Raw genomic sequence first — 25,813 nt, 5'->3', positions numbered from 1 at the left:
CACAGAGAGACACTGATAATATCACCGAGACTGAGAGAGACACTGAGAATATCACCGAGACTGAGAAAGAGACTGAGAATATCACCGAGACTGAGAGACACTGAAAATATCACCGAGACTGAAAGACACTGAGAATATCACCGAGACTGAGACACTGAGAATATCACCGAGACTGAGAGACACTGAGAATTTCACCGAGACTGAGACACTGAGAATATCACCGAGACTGAGACACTGAGAATATCACTGAGACTGAGAGAGACAATGAGAATATCACCGAGGCTGAGAGACACTGAGAATAACACCGAGACTGAGAGACACTGAGAATATCACCGAGACTGAGAGACACTGAGAATATCACCGAGACTGAGAGACACTGAGAATATCACCGAGACTGAGAGACACTGAGAATATCACCGAGACTGAGAGAGACACTGAGAATATCACCGAGACTGAGAGACACTGAGAAAGCACCGAGACTGAGAGACACTGAGAATATCACCGAGACTGAGAGACACTGAGAATATCACCGTGACTGAGAGACACTGAGAATATCACCAAGACTGAGAGAGACACTGAGAATATCACCGAGACTGAGACACTGAGAATATCACCGAGACTGAGAGACACTGAGAATATCACCGAGACTGAGAGACACTGAGAATATCACCGAGACTGAGAGAGACACTGAGAATATCACCGAGACTGAGAGAGACACTGAGAATATCACCGAGACTGAGCGAGACACTGAGAATATCACCGAGACTGAGAGAGACACTGAGAATATCACCGAGACTGAGAGACACTGAGAATATCACCGAGACTGAGAGACACTGAGAATATCACCGAGACTGAGAGACACTGAGAATATCACCGAGACTGAGAGAGACTGAGAATATCACCGAGACTGAGAGACACTGAGAATATCACCGAGACTGAGAGACACTGAGAATATCACTGAGACTGAGACACTGAGAATATCACCGAGACTGAGAGACACTGAGAATATCACCGAGACTGAGAGACACTGAGAATATGACCGAGACTGAGAGAGACACTGAGAATATCACCGAGACTGAGAGAGACACTGAGAATATCACCGAGACTGAGAGAGACACTGAGAATATCACCGAGACTGAGAGAGACACTGAGAATATCACCGAGACTGAGAGACACTGAGAATATCACCGAGACTGAGAGACACTGAGAATATCACCGAGACTGAGAGACACTGAGAATATCACCGAGACTGAGAGAGACTGAGAATATCACCGAGACTGAGAGACACTGAGAATATCACCGAGACTGAGAGACACTGAGAATATCACTGAGACTGAGAGAGACACTGAGAATATCACCGAGACTGAGAGACACTGAGAATATCACCGAGACTGAGAGACACTGAGAATATCACCGAGACTGAGAGAGACACTGAGAATATCACCGAGACTGAGACACTGAGAATATCACCGAGACTGAGAGAAACTGAGAATATCACCGAGACTGAGAGACACTGAGAATATCACCGAGACTGAGAGAGACACTGAGAATATCACTGAGACTGAGAGACACTGAGAATATCACCGAGACTCAGAGACACTGAGAATATCACTGAGACTGAGAGACACTGAGATTATCACCGAGACTGAGAAACACTGAGAATATCACCGAGACTGAGAGACACTGAGAATATCACCGACACTGAGAGACTGAGAATATCACTGAGACTGAGAGACACTGAGAATATCACTGAGACTGAGAGACACTGAGAATATCACCGAGACTGAGAAACACTGAGAATGTCACCGAGACTGAGAGACACTGAGAGTATCACCGAGACTGAGAGACAATGAGAATATCACCGAGACTGAGAGACACTGCGAATATCACCGAGACTGAGAGAGACACTGAGAATATCACCGAGACTGAGACACTGAGAATATCACCGAGACTGAGAGACACTGAGAATATCACCGAGACTGAGAGAGACACTGAGAATATCACCGAGACTGAGAAAGAGACTGAGAATATCACCGAGACTGAGAGACACTGAAAATATCAACGAGACTGAAAGACACTGAGAATATCACCGAGACTGAGACACTGAGAATATCACCGAGACTGAGAGACACTGAGAATATCACCGAGACTGAGAGACACTGAGAATATCACCGAGACTGAGAGACACTGAGAATATCACCGAGACTGAGAGAGACACTGAGAATATCACCGAGACTGAGAGAGACACTGAGAATATCACCGAGACTGAGAGAGACACTGAGAATATCACCGAGACTGAGAGAGACACTGAGAATATCACCGAGACTGAGAGACACTGAGAATATCACCGAGACTGAGAGACACTGAGAATATCACCGAGACTGAGAGACACTGAGAATATCACCGAGACTGAGAGAGACTGAGAATATCACCGAGACTGAGAGACACTGAGAATATCACTGAGACTGAGAGACACTGAGAATATCACTGAGACTGAGAGAGACACTGAGAATATCACCGAGACTGAGAGACACTGAGAATATCACCGAGACTGAGAGACACTGAGAATATCACCGAGACTGAGAGAGACACTGAGAATATCACCGAGACTGAGAGACACTGAGAATATCACCGAGACTGAGAGAAACTGAGAATATCACCGAGACTGAGAGACACTGAGAATATCACCGAGACTGAGAGAGACACTGAGAATATCACTGAGACTGAGAGACACTGAGAATATCACCGAGACTCAGAGACACTGAGAATATCACTGAGACTGAGAGACACTGAGATTATCACCGAGACTGAGAAACACTGAGAATATCACCGAGACTGAGAGACACTGAGAATATCACCGAGACTGAGAGACTGAGAATATCACTGAGACTGAGAGACACTGAGAATATCACTGAGACTGAGAGACACTGAGAATATCACCGAGACTGAGAAACACTGAGAATGTCACCGAGACTGAGAGACACTGAGAGTATCACCGAGACTGAGAGACAATGAGAATATCACCGAGACTGAGAGACACTGCGAATATCACCGAGACTGAGAGAGACACTGAGAATATCACCGAGACTGGGACACTGAGAATATCACCGAGACTGAGAGACACTGAGAATATCACCGAGACTGAGAGACACTGAGAATATCACCGAGACTGAGAAAGAGACTGAGAATATCACCGAGACTGAGAGACACTGAAAATATCAACGAGACTGAAAGACACTGAGAATATCACCGAGACTGAGACACTGAGAATATCACCGAGACTGAGAGACACTGAGAATATCACCGAGACTGAGACACTGAGAATATCACCGAGACTGAGAGAGACACTGAGAATATCACCGAGACTGAGAGTGACACTGAGAATATCACGGAGACTGAGAGAGACAATGAGAATATCACCGAGACTGAGAGAGACTGAGAATATCACCGAGACTGAGAGACACTGAGAATATCACCGAGACTGAGAGACACTGAGAATATCACCGAGACTGAGAGACACTGAGAATATCACCGAGACTGAGAGACACTGAGAATATCACCGAGACTGAGAGAGACTGAGAATATCACCGAGACTGAGAGACACTGAAAATATCACCGAGACTGAGAGACACTGAGAATATCACCGAGACTGAGAGACACTGAGAATATCACCGAGACTGAGACACTGAGAATATCACCGAGACTGAGAGACCGAGAATATCACCGAGACTGAGACACTGAGAATATCACCGAGACTGAAAGAGACACTGAGAATATCACCGAGACTGGAAGAGACACTGAGAATATCACCGAGACTGAGAGACACTGAGAATATCACCGAGACTGAGAGACACTGAGAATATCACCGAGACTGAGAGACTGAGAATATCACTGAGACTGAGAGACACTGAGAATATCACTGAGACTGAGAGACACTGAGAATATCACCTAGACTGAGAAACACTGAGAATGTCACCGAGACTGAGAGACACTGAGAGTATCACCGAGACTGAGAGACAATGAGAATATCACCGAGACTGAGAGACACTGCGAATATCACCGAGACTGAGAGAGACACTGAGAATATCACCGAGACTGAGACACTGAGAATATCACCGAGACTGAGAGACACTGAGAATATCACCGAGACTGAGAGACACTGAGAATATCACCGAGACTGAGAGAGACACTGAGAATATCACCGAGACTGAGAGAGACATTGAGAATATCACCGAGACTGAGAGAGACACTGAGAATATCACCGAGACTGAGAGACACTGAGAATATCACCGAGACTGAGAGACACTGAGAATATCACCGAGACTGAGAGACACTGAGAATATCACCGAGACTGAGAGAGACTGAGAATATCACCGAGACTGAGAGACACTGAGAATATCACCGAGACTGAGAGACACTGAGAATATCACTGAGACTGAGAGAGACAATGAGAATATCACCGAGACTGAGAGACACTGAGAATATCACCGAGACTGAGAGACACTGAGAATATCACCGAGACTGAGACACTGAGAATATCACCGAGACTGAGAGACCGAGAATATCACCGAGACTGAGACACTGAGAATATCACCGAGACTGAAAGAGACACTGAGAATATCACCGAGACTGGAAGAGACACTGAGAATATCACCGAGACTGAGAGACACTGAGAATATCACCGAGACTGAGAGACACTGAGAATATCACCGAGACTGAGAGACTGAGAATATCACTGAGACTGAGAGACACTGAGAATATCACTGAGACTGAGAGACACTGAGAATATCACCGAGACTGAGAAACACTCAGAATGTCACCGAGACTGAGAGACACTGAGAGTATCACCGAGACTGAGAGACAATGAGAATATCACCGAGACTGAGAGACACTGCGAATATCACCGAGACTGAGAGAGACACTGAGAATATCACCAAGACTGAGACACTGAGAATATCACCGAGACTGAGAGACACTGAGAATATCACCGAGACTGAGAGAGACACTGAGAATATCACCGAGACTGAGAGAGACACTGAGAATATCACCGAGACTGAGAGAGACACTGAGAATATCACCGAGACTGAGAGAGACACTGAGAATATCACCGAGACTGAGAGAGACACTGAGAATATCACCGAGACTGAGAGACACTGAGAATATCACCGAGACTGAGAGACACTGAGAATATCACCGAGACTGAGAGACACTGAGAATATCACCGAGACTGAGAGACACTGAGAATATCACCGAGACTGAGAGAGACTGAGAATATCACCGAGACTGAGAGACACTGAAAATATCACCGAGACTGAGAGACACTGAGAATATCACCGAGACTGAGAGACACTGAGAATATCACCGAGACTGAGACACTGAGAATATCACCGAGACTGAGAGACCGAGAATATCACCGAGACTGAGACACTGAGAATATCACCGAGACTGAAAGAGACACTGAGAATATCACCGAGACTGGAAGAGACACTGAGAATATCACCGAGACTGAGAGACACTGAGAATATCACCGAGACTGAGAGACACTGAGAATATCACCGAGACTGAGAGAGACTGAGAATATCACCGAGACTGAGAGACACTGAGAATATCACCGAGACTGAGAGACACTGAGAATATCACTGAGATTGAGACACTGAGAATATCACCGAGACTGAGAGACACTGAGAATATCACCGAGACTGAGAGACACTGAGAATATCACCGAGACTGAGAGAGACACTGAGAATATCACCGAGACTGAGAGAGACACTGAGAATATCACCGAGACTGAGAGAGACACTGAGAATATCACCGAGACTGAGAGAGACACTGAGAATATCACCGAGACTGAGAGACACTGAGAATATCACCGAGACTGAGAGACACTGAGAATATCACCGAGACTGAGAGACACTGAGAATATCACCGAGACTGAGAGAGACTGAGAATATCACCGAGACTGAGAGACACTGAGAATATCACCGAGACTGAGAGACACTGAGAATATCACTGAGACTGAGAGAGACACTGAGAATATCACCGAGACTGAGAGACACTGAGAATATCACCAAGACTGAGAGACACTGAGAATATCACCGAGACTGAGAGAGACACTGAGAATATCACCGAGACTGAGAGACACTGAGAATATCACCGAGACTGAGAGAAACTGAGAATATCACCGAGACTGAGAGACACTGAGAATATCACCGAGACTGAGAGAGACACTGAGAATATCACTGAGACTGAGAGACACTGAGAATATCACCGAGACTCAGAGACACTGAGAATATCACTGAGACTGAGAGACACTGAGATTATCACCGAGACTGAGAAACACTGAGAATATCACCGAGACTGAGAGACACTGAGAATATCACCGAGACTGAGAGACTGAGAATATCACTGAGACTGAGAGACACTGAGAATATCACTGAGACTGAGAGACACTGAGAATATCACCGAGACTGAGAAACACTGAGAATGTCACCGAGACTGAGAGACACTGAGAGTATCACCGAGACTGAGAGACAATGAGAATATCACCGAGACTGAGAGACACTGCGAATATCACCGAGACTGAGAGAGACACTGAGAATATCACCGAGACTGAGACACTGAGAATATCACCGAGACTGAGAGACACTGAGAATATCACCGAGACTGAGAGAGACACTGAGAATATCACCGAGACTGAGAAAGAGACTGAGAATATCACCGAGACTGAGAGACACTGAAAATATCAACGAGACTGAAAGACACTGAGAATATCACCGAGACTGAGACACTGAGAATATCACCGAGACTGAGAGACACTGAGAATATCACCGAGACTGAGAGACACTGAGAATATCACCGAGACTGAGAGACACTGAGAATATCACCGAGACTGAGAGAGACACTGAGAATATCACCGAGACTGAGAGAGACACTGAGAATATCACCGAGACTGAGAGAGACACTGAGAATATCACCGAGACTGAGAGAGACACTGAGAATATCACCGAGACTGAGAGACACTGAGAATATCACCGAGACTGAGAGACACTGAGAATATCACCGAGACTGAGAGACACTGAGAATATCACCGAGACTGAGAGAGACTGAGAATATCACCGAGACTGAGAGACACTGAGAATATCACCAAGACTGAGAGACACTGAGAATATCACTGAGACTGAGAGAGACACTGAGAATATCACCGAGACTGAGAGACACTGAGAATATCACCGAGACTGAGAGACACTGAGAATATCACCGAGACTGAGAGACACTGAGAATATCACCGAGACTGAGAGACACTGAGAATATCACCGAGACTGAGAGAAACTGAGAATATCACCGAGACTGAGAGACACTGAGAATATCACCGAGACTGAGAGAGACACTGAGAATATCACTGAGACTGAGAGACACTGAGAATATCACCGAGACTCAGAGACACTGAGAATATCACTGAGACTGAGAGACACTGAGATTATCACCGAGACTGAGAAACACTGAGAATATCACCGAGACTGAGAGACACTGAGAATATCACCGAGACTGAGAGACTGAGAATATCACTGAGACTGAGAGACACTGAGAATATCACTGAGACTGAGAGACACTGAGAATATCACCGAGACTGAGAAACACTGAGAATGTCACCGAGACTGAGAGACACTGAGAGTATCACCGAGACTGAGAGACAATGAGAATATCACCGAGACTGAGAGACACTGCGAATATCACCGAGACTGAGAGAGACACTGAGAATATCACCGAGACTGAGACACTGAGAATATCACCGAGACTGAGAGACACTGAGAATATCACCGAGACTGAGAGAGACACTGAGAATATCACCGAGACTGAGAAAGAGACTGAGAATATCACCGAGACTGAGAGACACTGAAAATATCAACGAGACTGTAAGACACTGAGAATATCACCGAGACTGAGACACTGAGAATATCACCGAGACTGAGAGACACTGAGAATATCACCGAGACTGAGACACTGAGAATATCACCGAGACTGAGAGAGACACTGAGAATATCACCGAGACTGAGAGTGACACTGAGAATATCACGGAGACTGAGAGAGACAATGAGAATATCACCGAGACTGAGAGAGACACTGAGAATATCACCGAGACTGAGAGACACTGAGAATATCACCGAGACTGAGAGACACTGAGAATATCACCGAGACTGAGAGACACTGAGAATATCACCGAGACTGAGAGACACTGAGAATATCACCGAGACTGAGAGAGACTGAGAATATCACCGAGACTGAGAGACACTGAAAATATCACCGAGACTGAGAGACACTGAGAATATCACCGAGACTGAGAGACACTGAGAATATCACCGAGACTGAGACACTGAGAATATCACCGAGACTGAGAGACCGAGAATATCACCGAGACTGAGACACTGAGAATATCACCGAGACTGAAAGAGACACTGAGAATATCACCGAGACTGGAAGAGACACTGAGAATATCACCGAGACTGAGAGACACTGAGAATATCACCGAGACTGAGAGACACTGAGAATATCACCGAGACTGAGAGAGACACTGAGAATATCACCGAGACTGAGAGACACTGAGAACATCACCGAGACTGAGAGACACTGAGAATATCACCGAGACTGAGAGACACTGAGAATATCACCGAGACTGAGAAACACTGAGAATATCACCGAGACTGAGAGAGACACTGAGAATATCACCGAGACTGAGAGAGACACTGAGAATATCACCGAGACTGAGAGACACTGAGAATATCACCGAGACTGAGAGACACTGAGAATATCACCGAGACTGAGAAACACTGAGAATATCACCGAGACTGAGAGAGACACTGAGAATATCTCCGAGACTGAGAGAGACTGAGACTATCACCGAGACTGAGAGAGACACTGAGAATATCTCCGAGACTGAGAGACACTGAGAATATCACCGAGACTGAGAGACAGTGACAATATCTCTGAGACTGAGAAAGAGACTGAGACTATCACCGAGACTGAGAGACACTGAGAATATCACCGAGACTGAGAGACACTGAGAACATCACCGAGACTGAGACACTGAGAATACCACCGAGACTGAGAGAGACACTGAGAATATCACCGAGACTGAGAGAGACACTGAGAATATCACCGAGACTGAGAGAGACACTGAGAATATCACCGAGACTGAGAGAGACACTGAGAATATCACCGAGACTGAGAGAGACACTGAGAATATCACCGAGACTGAGAGACACTGAGAATATCACCGAGACTGAGAGACACTGAGAATATCACTGAGACTGAGAGACACTGAGAATATCACCGAGACTGAGAAACACTGAGAATATCACCGAGACTGAGAGAGACACTGAGAATATCTCCGAGACTGTGAGAGACGGAGACTATCACCGAGACTGAGAGAGACACTGAGAATATCTCCGAGACTGAGAGACAGTGAGAATATCTCTGAGACTGAGAGAGACACTGAGAATGTCACCGAGACTGAGAGACACTGAGAGTATCACCGAGACTGAGAAAGACACTGAGAATATCACCGAGACTGAGAGAGACACTGAGAATATCACCGAGACTGAGAGACACTGAGATTATCACCGAGACTGAGAGACTCTGAGAATATCACCGAGACTGAGAGACACTGAGAATATCACCGAGACTGAGAGACACTGAGAATATCACCGAGACTGAGAGACGCTGAGAATATCACCGAGACTGAGAGACACTGAGAATATCACCGAGACTGAGAGGCACTGAGAATATCACCGAGACTGAGAGACATTGAGAATATCACCGAGACTGAGAGACACTGAGAATATCATCGAGACTGAGAGACACTGAGAATATCACCGAGGCTGAGAGACACTGAGAATATCACCGAGACTGAGAGACACTGCGAATATCACCGAGACTGAGAGACACTGAGAATATCACCGAGACTGAGAGACACTGAGAATATCACCGAGACTGAGAGACACTGAGACTATCACCGAGACTGAGAGACACTGAGAATATCACCGAGACTGTGAGAGACTGAGAATATCACCGAGACTGAGAGACACTGAGAATATCACCGAGACTGAGAGAGACACTGAGAATATCACCAAGTCTGAGAGAGACACTGAGATTATCACCGAGACTGAGAGAGACACTGAGAATATCACCGAGACTGAGAGAGACACTGAGAATATCACCGAGACTGAGAGACACTGAGAATATCACCGAGACTGAGACACTGAGAATATCACCGAGACTGAGAGACACTGAGAATATCACCGAGACTGAGAGTCACTGAGAATATCACCGAGACTGAGAGACTCTGAGAATGTCACCGAGACTGGGAGACACTGAGAATGTCACCGAGACTGAGGGAGACACTGAGAATATTACAGGGACTGGGAGACACTGAGAATATCACCGAGACTGAGAGAGACACTGAGAATATCACCGAGACGGAGAGACACTGAGAATGTCACCGAGACTGAGAGAGACACTGAGAATATCACCAAGACTGAGAGAAACACTGAGAATATTACAGGGACTGAGAGAGACACTGAGAATATCACCGAAACTGAGAGAGACACTGAGAATTTCACCGAGACTGAGAGAGACACTGAGAATATCACCGAGACTGAGAGACACTGAGAATATTACAGGGACTGAGAGAGACTGAGAATATCACCGAGACTGAGAGACACTGAGAATATCACCGAGACTGAGAGACACTGAGAATATCACCGAGACTGAGAGACACTGAGAATATCACCGAGACTGAGAGACACTGAGAATATCACCGAGACTGAGAGAGACTGAGAATATCACCGAGACTGAGAGACACTGAGAATATCACCGAGACTGAGAGACACTGAGAATATCACTGAGACTGAGAGAGACACTGAGAATATCACCGAGACTTAGAGACACTGAGAATATCACCGAGACTGAGAGACACTGAGAATATCACCGAGACTGAGAGACACTGAGAATATCACCGAGACTGAGAGACACTGAGAATATCACCGAGACTGAGAGAAACTGAGAATATCACCGAGACTGAGAGACACTGAGAATATCACCGAGACTGAGAGAGACACTGAGAATATCACTGAGACTGAGAGACACTGAGAATATCACCGAGACTCAGAGACACTGAGAATATCACTGAGACTGAGAGACACTGAGATTATCACCGAGACTGAGAAACACTGAGAATATCACCGAGACTGAGAGACACTGAGAATATCACCGAGACTGAGAGACTGACAATATCACTGAGACTGAGAGACACTGAGAATATCACTGAGACTGAGAGACACTGAGAATATCACCGAGACTGAGAAACACTGAGAATGTCACCGAGACTGAGAGACACTGAGAGTATCACCGAGACTGAGAGACAATGAGAATATCACCGAGACTGAGAGACACTGCGAATATCACCGAGACTGAGAGAGACACTGAGAATATCACCGAGACTGAGACACTGAGAATATCACCGAGACTGAGAGACACTGAGAATATCACCGAGACTGAGAGAGACACTGAGAATATCACCGAGACTGAGAAAGAGACTGAGAATATCACCGAGACTGAGAGACACTGAAAATATCAACGAGACTGAAAGACACTGAGAATATCACCGAGACTGAGACACTGAGAATATCACCGAGACTGAGAGACACTGAGAATATCACCGAGACTGAGACACTGAGAATATCACCGAGACTGAGAGAGACACTGAGAATATCACCGAGACTGAGAGTGACACTGAGAATATCACGGAGACTGAGAGAGACAATGAGAATATCACCGAGACTGAGAGAGACACTGAGAATATCACCGAGACTGAGAGACACTGAGAATATCACCGAGACTGAGAGACACTGAGAATATCACCGAGACTGAGAGACACTGAGAATATCACCGAGACTGAGAGACACTGAGAATATCACCGAGACTGAGAGAGACTGAGAATATCACCGAGACTGAGAGACACTGAAAATATCACCGAGACTGAGAGACACTGAGAATATCACCGAGACTGAGAGACACTGAGAATATCACCGAGACTGAGACACTGAGAATATCACCGAGACTGAGAGACCGAGAATATCACCGAGACTGAGACACTGAGAATATCACCGAGACTGAAAGAGACACTGAGAATATCACCGAGACTGGAAGAGACACTGAGAATATCACCGAGACTGAGAGACACTGAGAATATCACCGAGACTGAGAGACACTGAGAATATCACCGAGACTGAGAGAGACACTGAGAATATCACCGAGACTGAGAGACACTGAGAACATCACCGAGACTGAGAGACACTGAGAATATCACCGAGACTGAGAGACACTGAGAATATCACCGAGACTGAGAAACACTGAGAATATCACCGAGACTGAGAGAGACACTGAGAATATCATCGAGACTGAGAGAGACACTGAGAATATCACCGAGACTGAGAGACACTGAGAATATCACCGAGACTGAGAGACACTGAGAATATCACCGAGACTGAGAAACACTGAGAATATCACCGAGACTGAGAGAGACACTGAGAATATCTCCGAGACTGAGAGAGACTGAGACTATCACCGAGACTGAGAGAGACACTGAGAATATCTCCGAGACTGAGAGACACTGAGAATATCACCGAGACTGAGAGACAGTGAGAATATCTCTGAGACTGAGAAAGAGACTGAGACTATCACCGAGACTGAGAGACACTGAGAATATCACCGAGACTGAGAGACACTGAGAACATCACCGAGACTGAGAGACACTGAGAATACCACCGAGACTGAGAGAGACACTGAGAATATCACCGAGACTGAGAGAGACACTGAGAATATCACCGAGACTGAGAGAGACACTGAGAATATCACCGAGACTGAGAGAGACACTGAGAATATCACCGAGACTGAGAGAGACACTGAGAATATCACCGAGACTGAGAGACACTGAGAATATCACCGAGACTGAGAGACACTGAGAATATCACTGAGACTGAGAGACACTGAGAATATCACCGAGACTGAGAAACACTGAGAATATCACCGAGACTGAGAGAGACACTGAGAATATCTCCGAGACTGAGAGAGACGGAGACTATCACCGAGACTGAGAGAGACACTGAGAATATCTCCGAGACTGAGAGACAGTGAGAATATCTCTGAGACTGAGAGAGACACTGAGAATGTCACCGAGACTGAGAGACACTGAGAGTATCACCGAGACTGAGAAAGACACTGAGAATATCACCGAGACTGAGAGAGACACTGAGAATATCACCGAGACTGAGAGACACTGAGATTATCACCGAGACTGAGAGACTCTGAGAATATCACCGAGACTGAGAGACACTGAGAATATCACCGAGACTGAGAGACACTGAGAATATCACCGAGACTGAGAGACGCTGAGAATATCACCGAGACTGAGAGACACTGAGAATATCACCGAGACTGAGAGGCACTGAGAATATCACCGAGACTGAGAGACATTGAGAATATCACCGAGACTGAGAGCCACTGAGAATATCATCGAGACTGAGAGACACTGAGAATATCACCGAGGCTGAGAGACACTGAGAATATCACCGAGACTGAGAGACACTGCGAATATCACCGAGACTGAGAGACACTGAGAATATCACCGAGACTGAGAGACACTGAGAATATCACCGAGACTGAGAGACACTGAGACTATCACCGAGACTGAGAGACACTGAGAATATCACCGAGACTGTGAGAGACTGAGAATATCACCGAGACTGAGAGACACTGAGAATATCACCGAGACTGAGAGAGACACTGAGAATATCACCAAGTCTGAGAGAGACACTGAGATTATCACCGAGACTGAGAGAGACACTGAGAATATCACCGAGACTGAGAGAGACACTGAGAATATCACCGAGACTGAGAGACACTGAGAATATCACCGAGACTGAGACACTGAGAATATCACCGAGACTGAGAGACACTGAGAATATCACCGAGACTGAGAGTCACTGAGAATATCACCGAGACTGAGAGACTCTGAGAATGTCACCGAGACTGGGAGACACTGAGAATGTCACCGAGACTGAGGGAGACACTGAGAATATTACAGGGACTGGGAGACATTGAGAATATCACCGAGACTGAGAGAGACACTGAGAATATCACCGAGACGGAGAGACACTGAGAATGTCACCGAGACTGAGAGAGACACTGAGAATATCACCAAGACTGAGAGAAACACTGAGAATATTACAGGGACTGAGAGAGACAGTGAGAATATCACCGAAACTGAGAGAGACACTGAGAATTTCACCGAGACTGAGAGAGACACTGAGAATATCACCGAGACTGAGAGACACTGAGAATATTACAGGGACTGAGAGAGACACTGAGAATATCACCGAGTCTGAGAGACACTGAGAATATCACCGAGACTGAGAGACACTGAGAATATCACCGAGACTGAGAGACACTGAGAATATTACAGGGACTGAGAGACACTGAGAATATCACCGAGACTGAGACACTGAGAATATCACCGAAACTGAGGGAGACACTGAGAATATCACCGAGACTGAGAGAGACACTGAGAATATTACAGGGACTGAGGGCGTCCTGCACTGCCAGAGGTGCCGTCTTTTGGATGAGACATGTAATCGAGACCCCGTCTACTCTCTCAGGTGGGCGTGAATGATCCCACGGCACTATTTCAAAAAAGAGCAAGGGAGGTCTCCCCGATGTCCTGGACAATATTTATCCCTGAATCAACATCACTATATACAGATTATCTGGTCATTCATATCATTGCTGGTTTTGGGATCTTGCTGTGCGCAAGATTGTGCTGTCGCGTTTCCGACATTACAACAGTGACCGCACTTCAAAAAAAGTCCTTCATTGGCTGTGAAGCGCTTTGGTAGGTCCCGAGGTGGTGAAAGGTGCTATATAAAGGCAAGTTCTCTCTGTACCTCCTGATGGTTCTTGCGGAGGTAACTCAACTCCTCGTTCATGGCCTCGATCTGTGTCTCCAGGTGCATGCGGCCCATGTTGGTGTCATCCAGGATTTTCCGCAGCCCGTTGAGGTCCTGTTCCACTGACTGCCGCAAGTCCATCTCTGATTGCCACCTGCCAACCAAGGAGCGACGGGTTATAAAGCAGCCGCCAGTACCGAGCTCAGACTTTGCGGCTCCGTGGGCCAGTGATCCTGGGGCTGGACTCGCAACTCAGAGGTCAAGAGTTTAAATCATAGAACCTTACAGCACAGGAGGAGGCCATTCGGCCCATGGTGCCTGTGCCGGCTCTTTGAAAGAGCTCTCCAATTAGTCCCACTCCCCTGCTCTTTCCCCATAGACCTGCAATTTCTAGTATTTATCCAATTCCCTTTTGAAAGTTACTATTGAATCTGCTTCCACCTCCCTTTCAGGCAGCGCGTTCCAGATCACAACAACTCGCTGCGGAAAAACATTCTCCTCATCATCCCTCTGGTTCTTTTGCCAATTGCCTTAAATCTGTGTCCTCTGGTTACCGACCCTCCTGCCACTGGAAACAGTTTCTCCTTATTTACTCCATCAAAACACTTCGTGATTTTGAACACCTCTATTAAGTCTCCCCTTAGCCTTCGCTGCTCCAAGGAGAACAACCGCGGTTTCTCTAGTCTCTACATTGTCAAGTTGTGAGACTGAATTCAATAATTTGGTGATTTGTGAGCTGGGATCAGAAAATGACCACGGAAGCTGTCGGAATATTGTAAAACCTGACGGGTTCGGGTGGGTGTAAAAGATCCCATGGCACTATTTCGAAGAAGAGCAGGGGAGTTATCCCCCGGTGCCCTGGACCAATATTTATCCCTCAATCAACATCGCTTAAAAAAAACCAGATGATCTGCTCATTATTGTATTGCTGTTTGTGGGAGCTTGCTGTGCGCAAATTGGCTGCCGTGTTTCCGACATTACAACAGCGACTACACTTCACAAATACCTAATTGGCTGTAAAGCGCTTTGGGACGTCCTGAGGCTGTGAAAGGCACCCGAGAAATGCAAGTTCTTTCTAACTCAAAGGATTTTCTTAAAACACTATTCCCCTGACTTTTCACCCCCCCTGGTGCCTCACCCCATTGCCTGCTCTTCATGTGTGCTAGGATATTCAACCATGGTGGGATTCGCCGCTGAGCCCAATCCTCCCTTGGTGCCCACACGGCTGTAGTCCCCAGCAGGCAGTGCGGGGCATCATTGGATAGCGATTGGCTGCTGTTTCTCCCCCTGACCAAGAGGCTGGGAATGGAGTATAAAAGTAGGGAAACCCTGTTACAACTGTACAGGGCGTTGGTGAGACCACACCTGGAGTACTGCGTACAGTTTTGGCCTCCTTATTTAAGGAAGGATATACTTCCATTGGAAGCAGTTCAGAGAAGGTTCATGAGGTTGATTCCAGATATGAAAGGGTTGTCTTGTGAGGAACGGTTGAGCAGGTTGGGCCTATACTCATTGGAGTTTAGAAGAATGAGAGGGGATCTTATTGAAACGTATAAGATTCTGAGGGGGCTTGACAGGGTAGATGCTGAGAGGATGTTTCCCTTCGTGGGGGAATCTAGAACTAGGGGGCACAGTTTCAGAATAAGGGGGGCGACAATTTAAATCAGAAATAAGGAGGAATTTCTTCTCTCAGAGGGTCGTGAATCTGTGGAATTCTCTTCTCCAGAGAGCTGCGGAGGCGGGGTCATTGAATGTATTTAAGGTGGAGATAGACAGATTTTTGAACGATAAGGGAGTCGAGGGTTATGGGGAGCGGGCAGGGAAAGGGAGCTGAGCCCAAGATCAGATCAGCCCAGCCATGATCTTATTGAATGGCGGAGCAGGCTCGAGGGGCCAAGTGACCGACTCTTGCTCCTACATCTTATGTTGTGCAGGCTCTGAGGGCAAATGCATCACCCCGAAAGCCAGCCAAGCCCGCAATCAGGACATTCGGCTCTGAGTGGGGGTACAGCAGGGAGGGCCTTGCCCAGTTGGCACCACATCAGGAGGCTAATCTACCCACAGAGCCATCCGTGCATTCCAGCCCTCAGTCCCTGACACACACTCACTTCACTTTGAAATCATCAGAAGCCAGCTCACTGTTGTCCAGCTGCAGGGTGAGCCCGGCATTATCCATGTTCGTATCCTGGACCTGCGCAGGAAAACAGGATTGGTTGATGCAAATATAGCACATTCTTTAAAAAAAAACAGCATGCCCTACACGAGAGGTAGCCTGTTTCACAGGAGGGAGTTAAGACAGCAAATTATAACTTGTGCACACTCCTTGTAGGTGCTTCCAGACCAACCAAACATGGCGCCTGTACAATAAATATTAATAAAGCATCTGGGATCCTGGGCTTATATATCGAGGCATAGAGTACAAAAGCCTGGAAGTTAAATAAAACACTAATCCGGCCCCAGCTGGAGTATTGTGTCCAATTCTGGGCACCACAGTTTAGGAAGGATGGGAAGGCTTTGGAGAGGGTGTAGATGAGATTTACGAGAATGGTTCCAGGGATGAGGGGCTTCAGTTCCGTGGATAGACTGGAGAAGCTGGGGTTGTCCTCCTTAGAACAGAGAAGGCTAAGAGGAGATTTGATAGAGGTGTTCAAAATCATGCAGGGTTTAGACAGAGTAAATAAAGAGAAACTGTTTCCAATGGCTGAAGGGTCGATAACCAGAGGGCACAGATTGAAGGGGATTGGCAAAAGAAACAAAGGCGACATGAGGAAAAACTTTTTTACGCAGCGAGTGATTAGGATTTGGAATCACTGCCTGATAGGGCGGTGGATACAGAGTCAATAGGAGCCTTCAAAAGGGAATTGGATAAATACTTGAAGGAGAAAAAATTGCAGGGATACGGGGAAAGAGCGGGGGAGTGGGACTGACTGGATCGCTCTTCGAACGAGCCGGTGCAGACTCGATGGGCCAAATGGCCTCCTTCTGTGCTGTACTATTCCATGATTCTATTTGATGTTACCAAGGCATTTCTGACATCCAGCCCATAATAAGGACAGGAGTGATATACCACACAATGCATTATTCAATCAGTGTCCCTTTAATGTAAAAAAGTCTAATTGTTGTTAAGTAAACACAGATTCTGGTTCATTGCGGGGGCGGGTTGGCTCAAGAAATCATGGAAATTGTAAAGTGCTTGTCAACTTAAGCTCCAGGGCAGCAGTAACCAGCATTGAGTTACTGGCTTCTGTTGCAAAATGTGACGGCTACGATGTGATGTCTGGAGGGTGACATGTGACGTGTACTGATGTGAAATTTTTAATATATTCATAGATAGTCATAGAGTCATAGAGTCATAGAGTAATACAGCACGGATAGAGGCCCTTCGGCCCATTGTGTCCGCGCCGGCCATCAAGCCCTGTCTAATCTAATCCCATATTCCAGCATTTGGCCCGTAGCCTTGTATGCTATGGCATTTCAAGTGCACATCCAAATGCTTCTTAAATGTTGTGAGGGTTTCTGCCTCCACAACGAGATGATGAGGATGTAATGTCCATTCATGCCCATAGGTGTTACTTGAATCACAGTGACTCAAAATAACGCACTGCTCTTGAGAGAGAATGAGCGAGAGTCGTGCCAGCGATGGGAAGAGCAGAGAAGATATTGCCGGGTGATGGGGAAAGGTGCAACATCCAGTGATGGGAATTGTTTTTGATTAAGGAGTCTCACTTCCTTTTCCTCCACCCTTTAGGTATTTACCGCAAGTATCTTGTACAAAGACAGTACAACTCACATTTCACAAAGAATATGGTGAATAAAATGATCTTTATATATATTAAAACTCTTAGGACTGTGAACACAACAACAACAACTTGCATTTATATAGTGCCTTTAACGTAGTAAAACGCCGCAAGGCGCTGCACAGGAGTATTTTAAGACAAAATTTGACACCGAGCCACATAAGGAGAAATTAGGGCAGGTGACTAAAAGCTTGGTCAAAGAGGTAGGTTTTAAGGAGCGTCTTAAATAGTTTGGGCTTGTACTCACTGGAGTTTAGAAGATTGAGAGGGGATCTCATCGAAACATATAAAATTATGGCAGGCCTGGACAGGCTGAATTCAGAGAGAATGTTTCCAATGGCCAGGGAGCACAGAACCAGGGGCCACAGTCTAAAAATAGCGGGCAAATCATTTAAAACAGAGATGAGGAAGAATTTCTTCACTCAAAGAGTGGTGAGCCTGTGGAATTCCCTGCCACAGAGGGCTGTGAAGGCTAATTCAATAAATATTTTCAAGAGAGAATTGGATATATTTCTGAAGGCTAAGGGGATTAAGGGTTACGGAGAAAAGGCGGGGACGGGGTACTGAACTGGTAAGATCAGCTATGATCTCAGACGAGGATCAGCCATGATCTCATTGAATGGCGGAGCAGGCTCGAAGGGCCGAATGGCCTACTCCTGTTCCTATCTCTATGTTACTATGTTAAAGGAGGAAAGAGAGGTAGAGAGGCGGAGAGGTTTAGGGAGGGAATTCCAGAGCTCGGGGCCCAGGCAACAGAAGGCACGGCCGCCAACGATGGAGCGATTAAAATCAGGGATGCTCAAGAGGCCAGAATTAGAGGAGCGCAGAGATCTCGGAGGGTTGTAGGGCTGGAGAAGGTTACAGAGATAGGGAGGGCGAGGCCATGGAGGGATTTGAAAACAAGGATGAGAATTTTGAAATCGAGGTGTTGCTTAACCGGGGCCAATGTAGGTCAGCGAGCACAGGGGTGATGGATGAACGGGACTTGGTGCGAGTTAGGACATGGGCAGCACACTTCCTATCAACTAGCTGTGTAAGCTTATCATGCTGGATTTACGCCTTCCCCAGTGGAGACACTGCGGCGCCACCACTGGTGGGAGGGTGTAATTACAATGTTACATGTTTACACAGACATCTATAATGGGAATATATAAAACATAAGGACAGACTTTAAAATTGGATCTGGATTGCCCCATGTGCACCTGCTGCTATTATATCCACCCCTTAAACCCACTGCACACAGAATCACACACACAGAATCCCCACAGTGCAGATAGAGGCCATTTCGGCCCATCGAGCCTGCACCGACACATATCCCACCCTATCCCCGTAACCCCACAACACTAAGGGTCAATTTATCATAGCCAAATCAACCTAACCCGCACATTTTTGGACTGTGGGAGGAAACCGGAGCACCCGGAGGAAACCCACGCAGACACAGGGAGAATGTGCAAACTCCACACAGACAGTCACCCGAGGCCAGATTTGAACCCGGGTCCCTGGCGCTGTGAGGTAACAGTGCTAACCTGAAGACTAAGTTTGTACTTGACTAATTTATGAAATAATGTGTGTCAGCCATGGCTCAGTGGGTAGCACCCTCGCCTCGGAGTCAGAAGGTTGTGGGTTTAAGTCCCACTCCAGAGGCTTGAGCACAAAAATCTAGGCTGACACTCCAGTGCAGTACTGAGGGAGCGCTGCACTGTCGGAGGTGCCGTCTTTTGGATGAGACACTAAACCTCTCTGCCCCCTCAGGTGGATGTTAATAGATCCCACGGCACTATTTCGAAGAAGAGCAGGGGAGTTCTCCCTGGTGTCCTGGGGCCAATATTTATCCCTCAATCAACATCACTAAAACAGATTATCTGGTCATTATCACATTGCTGTTTGTGGGACTTGGTGTGTGCAAATAGGAACATAGGAACAGGAGGAGGCCATTCAGCCCCTCAAGCCTGTTCTGCCATTCAGTGAGATCATGGTTGATCTGTGACCTAACCCCATATACCTGCCTTTGGCCCATATCCCTTAATTACTTTGGTTAACAGAAAGCTATCAATCTCCGATTTAAAATTAACAATTGATCTAGCATCAATTGCCGTTTGCAGAAGAGAATTCCAAACTTCTACCACCCTTTGTGTGTAGAAGTGTTTCCTAATTTCACTCCTGAAAGGTGTGGCTCTAATTTTTAGACTCTGCCCCCTAGTCCTAGACTCCCCAACCAGCGGAAATAGTTTCTCTCTCTCTACCCTATCTGTTCCCCTTAATATCTTGAAAACTTCAATCAAGTCACCCCTTAACCTTCTAAATTCTAGGGAATACAACCCTAATTTGTGTAATCTCCCCTCGTAATTTAACCCTTGGAGTCCGGGTATCATTCTGGTAAACCTACGCTGCACTCCCTCCGAGGCCAATATCTCCTTCCTAAGGTGCGGTGCCCAGAACTGCTCCCAGTGCTCCAGGTGTGGTCTAACCAGGGTTTGTACAGCTGCAGCATAACTTCTACCCCCTTGTACTCTAGTCCTCTAGATATAAAGGTTAGTATTCCATTTTTGATTATTTTCTGTACCTGTTCATGACATTTTACCCCCAAGTCTCTTTGGACCTCCACTGTTTTTAGTTTTTCACCATTTAGAAAGGACCCTGTTGTATCTTTTTTAGGTCCAAAGTGGATGACCTCACATTTGCCGACATTGAAATCCATTTGCCACAGTTTTGCCCATTCACTTAATCTGTCAATATCCCTCTGTAATTTTATGCTTCTATCTCCACAGCCTACAATGCCGCTTATCTCTGTGACATCGGCAAATTTGGATATATGACTTTCTATGTCATCATCTAAGTTAATAAATACTGTGAATAGTTGAGGCCCCGACACAGATCCCTGCGGGACACCACTAGTCACATCCTGCCAATTTGAGTACCTGCCCATTATCCCCACCCTGTCAGCTGCCGCTCAGCCAATTGCCTAACCAGGTCAATAATTTGCCCTCAATACCGTGGGCTCCTACCTTGGTTACCCTGTTTCCTACTTTACAACAGCCACTACATTTCAAATGGACTTCCCTGCCTGTAAAGCGCTTTGGGATGTCCGGTGGTCGTGAAAGGCGCTATATAAATGCAAATTCTAGAAAATACTTTCTGAATAAACTTAAAATAACGCAAGTAAACATCAAGCAATGGGAAGAGAATGAAAGAGATCGAGCGATTGGACAATCTGAGGTGGACCCACCAGTTTGCAAATATCCAACACCGGCTTCTCGCAGGAGTTCCAGTCCCGAACCAGGTTACCTCTCCTGGCCAGAAAGTCCTGGATCTTGCCCTCCAGCTCCCTGTTCGCACTCTCCAAGGTCTTGACCTTATTCAGGTAATTGGCCAGTCGCTTGTTCAGCCCCTGGAGCTCATCCTGCTGGTTGAAGGATGAGAGTGCTGGCCCCAGCCTGCTCAGGTTGGACACGCTGCCCGGGCTGTAGGAGGCCATCCTGAAACTCTTACCGAAATCACCCTGCAGACTCCGGGCGCTGCCGGCCCGTCTCTGGGGGCTGCCCGACACAAAGCTGGAGGAGCTCGGCGAGCGGAAGAAGGTCGAGCTAGCTCTGCTCAAGTTCTTGGTCGGGTCCATGCTCTGCTCAGCAACTCTTTCTCTCTCCTTTAGATGTCCTGGTCAGCTCTCTTTCTCCTTCTAGCTCTCTCTCGCTCTGTCTCTCTCTCTCTGTCTGTCTGTCTCTCTGTCTCTCTCTCTCTCTGTCTGTCTGTCTCTCTCTGTCTGTCTGTCTCTCTGTCTGTCTCTCTCTCTCTCTCTCTTTGTCTGTCTGTCTCTCTCTGTCTGTCTGTCTCTCTCTCTCTCTCTCTGTCTCTCTCTCTCTCTGTCTGTCTGTCTCTCTCTCTCTCTGTCTGTCTCTCTCGATCTCTCCCTCTCTGTCTGTCTCTCTGTCTCTCTCTCTCTGTCTGTCTGTCTGTCTCTCTCTCTCTCGATCTCTCTCGCTCTCTGTCTCTCTCTCTGTCTCTCTCTCCCTCTGTCTCTCTCTCTCTCTGTCTCTCAAATTCAAATTCAAACTGTCTCTCTCTGTCTCTCTCTCTCTCCTCTCTCCCTCTGTCTCTCTCTCTCTGTCTCTCTTTCTCTCTGTGTCGCTCTCTGTCTCTCTCTCCCTCTGTCTGTCTCCCTCTGTCTGTCGCTCTCTGTCTCTCTCTCTCTCTCTGTCTGTCTCTCTATCTCTCTGTCTCTCTCTCTCTCTGTCTGTCTCTCTCTCAGTCTCTCTCTCTCTGTCTGTCTCTCTCTCCCTCTCTCTGTCTGTCTCTCTCTCACTCTCTCTGTCTGTCGCTCTCTGTCTCTCAGGTGAAGTGTTCTGATTATATTTACTGGGAGCAGTGGGTTGTGAGTGGCGGCTGTATCCTCCAATCCCAGCGCACCGCGACTCCTTGAGGCTCATTAACATGCGAAAGGTATCATTTGAATGAGGCCACGCCCCCCGCGGCCTCCAATGGGGAGACGGGGAGGCGGGGCGGATGTAAATGAGTCTTTAAAGGGCCGGGTGAGGCGCTCCCGGGACAGTGAGGTTTGGAGCTCACAGCCCCGGGAGATGAACACACAGCGGCCGGGGTTCAGCTCGCACTCCCTGCAGAGGAACAGCAGCGTCCGCATCGCCCCCCGGACCTACTCGGTGCTGCTCAGCGACCCCCCCAAAGTGGAGATCGACCCCCAGAGGCGGGCGGTGCGGACCCAGGAGAAGGAGGAGATCAAGGGGCTCAACAACAAGTTCTCGGATGTGATCGGCAAGGTCTCACTCTCTCTCTCTGTCTCTCTCTCTCTCACTGTCTCTCACTATCTCTGTCTCTCTCTCTCACTGTCTCTCACTATCTCTCTCTCTCTCTCTCACTGTCTCTCACTATCTCTGTCTCTCTCTCTCACTGTCTCTCACTATCTCTGTCTCTGTCTCTCTCTCACTGTCTCTCACTATCTCTCTCAATTCAATTCAATTCAAATGCTTTATTGGCATGAAAGTTTACAGGGAACCATATTGCCAAAGCTTACATAACAAAAAGTACAGTTTTCCAACATTCTGTAGGTGTCAAACAATTTTGACCTTCGTTGGGTACATACAATATTAGTTTAAACAATATTAATTTAAACAGTCGTTGAACATCGTTGGGTACATTCAGTATTAATTTTAAACAGTCCTCAGGTTGTGACATGTTGTTACATATTTGGCACCAAAGTATGGTCTGTCTCCTTCTCCAAGGACTAATCTTAATTTTGACAGGTCATCCAAATCTTTGAAATCTGGGGTTGTTTGGCTGAGCTTGTCAAATAATATGTTTCTTGTTGTGTTGAATTTTTCGCATTTTAGGAGGAAATGCATCTCTGTCTCAACCTCGCCGGCCAGACATTGATCACATATTCTATTCTCTCTAGGCTGCCAGGATTTCTTGTATCTTCCTTTTTCAATTGCCAGTTGGTGGTCGCTTAGTCTGTACCTGGTGAGGGTCTGTCTCTGTTTTGTGTCTCTGATGGTCGAGAGATAGTCTGCCAGTTTATATTCTCTTTTTAGGGCCCAGTAACATTCTAATCTGCTTTGGCTTTTGGTTATTTTGTTCCAATGTTCCAGGTAGGTTTCTTTGCATTGTTTAATGATTTGGTTCACTCGGATTGGTGTTTGGACGGCAGTGTTGGTCTGGGACTGGTCAGGGTCCGGCTGAGTAGGAGTACTTAGTTTCAGTAGCAGCTGACTCAGGGGACTCTTTTCTGGGTTTAGCTCTTGGGTCTCGAAGGCTTTAAAATGAAGGGTGTCTGGGGAGCTAGATTTGAGGTGATTTAGGAAGTTTAGTGCTCGTTTTTGGATGTTTATTATCAGTGGGTATCTGCCTAGTTCGGCTCTGCATGCATTTGTTGGTGTTTTCCTTTGGGTGCGAAGAATGCTTCGGCAAAATTCTGCATGTAGGGCTTTTATTGTGTTTTTCCCATTTAGTGTAGCTATGGTGATTGAGCGGGCCCCATACTTCACTACCGTACAGCGCAATGGGCAGGATTATGCTGTCAAATATTTTGAGCCAGATTTTGATTGGGATTTGGATGTTGTAGAATTTTCTTTTTATTGCATATAGGGCTCTTCGGGCTTTTTCTTTTAGTGCATTCACTGCTATGCTGAAGCTCCCTGATGCTGTAATGGTTAGACCAAGGTAAGTGTAGCTCATAGTGTGTCCTATGATGGTATCACTGAGAGTAAACTGGTATTTGTTTTCCTGACACCTGGGCCTTTTTTGAAAAATCATGATGTTGGTTTTCTTTAGATTTACTGTTAGGGCCCAATTTTGGCAGTATTTGTCGAGTAGGTCTAATTGTTGCTGTAATCCCTGTTCTGTGGGAGACAGCAGAACCAGGTCGTCCGCATAGAACAGGGATTTCACTTCTCCATCCAGGAGACAGAGACCCGGTGACTCGCTTTGCTCCAGCATGTCTGCTAATTCATTTATGTATATGTTGAACAGGGTCGGGCTCAAATTGCAGCCCTGCCGGACGCCTCTCCTCTGGGTGAAGAATCCGGTGCGTTTGTCTCCAATTTTGACACCGCATTTATTTTTCAGATACATCGATTTAATAAGGTCATAGACTTTGCCCCCTATTCCACACTGAAGAAGTTTATAATAGAGCCCTTCGTGCCAGATAGAGTCAAAGGCTTTCTTGAAGTCAATGAAACAAGCGAATATTTTCCCATTTTTTGTTTGGTGCATATGTTTTTCAATGAGGGTGTGAAGGGTATAGATATGGTCGGTGGTGCGGTGTTTTGGAAGAAAGCCTATTTGATTTTTTCTAAGGATATTATGTTTGTTAAGAAAATCCAGTAATCTACTATTTAGAATACTGCAGAATAACTTCCCTAGACAACTGTTGACACAGATGCCGCGGTAGTTATTTGGGTCCGATTTGTTTCCACTTTTATATATGGGAGAGATGAGTCCTTGGCACCATATATCGGGAAAACAGCCTGAACGTAATATGATGTTGAATAACTTGAGTACAGCACC

The 25,813-nt window shown here is 46.5% G+C and overlaps 2 protein-coding genes across 2 annotated transcripts in view; one reads left to right on the top strand and one right to left on the bottom strand.

The window, feature by feature from the left end:
- The window catches only part of LOC147120715 (keratin, type I cytoskeletal 18-like), a 73,203-nt gene extending 50,111 nt beyond the window's left edge, over positions 1-23,092 (bottom strand). Inside the window, exons 1-3 of the mRNA XM_085986945.1 lie at positions 22,023-23,092; positions 17,108-17,190; positions 14,997-15,153 (exon numbers count right to left, since the gene is read on the bottom strand). Coding sequence (XP_085843071.1) covers positions 14,997-15,153; positions 17,108-17,190; positions 22,023-22,412 — 630 coding nt within the window. The 5' untranslated portion in view covers positions 22,413-23,092. The remainder of the gene's footprint in view (positions 1-14,996; positions 15,154-17,107; positions 17,191-22,022) is intronic.
- A 9-nt stretch (positions 23,093-23,101) lies between these two features.
- The window catches only part of LOC147120714 (keratin, type II cytoskeletal 8-like), a 45,088-nt gene continuing 42,376 nt past the window's right edge, over positions 23,102-25,813 (top strand). The window contains exon 1 of the mRNA XM_085986944.1: positions 23,102-23,568. Within this exon, the coding sequence (XP_085843070.1) occupies positions 23,245-23,568 (324 nt within the window). The 5' untranslated portion in view covers positions 23,102-23,244. The remainder of the gene's footprint in view (positions 23,569-25,813) is intronic.

Source organism: Somniosus microcephalus, chromosome 4 (genome assembly GCF_052327205.1).
Source record: "Somniosus microcephalus isolate GS21.2 chromosome 4, FLI_Smic_1.0, whole genome shotgun sequence".
NCBI lineage: Eukaryota > Metazoa > Chordata > Chondrichthyes > Squaliformes > Somniosidae > Somniosus > Somniosus microcephalus.
Note: the sequence above shows the minus strand (reverse complement) of the source record. Positions and strands in the feature narration are given on the sequence as shown.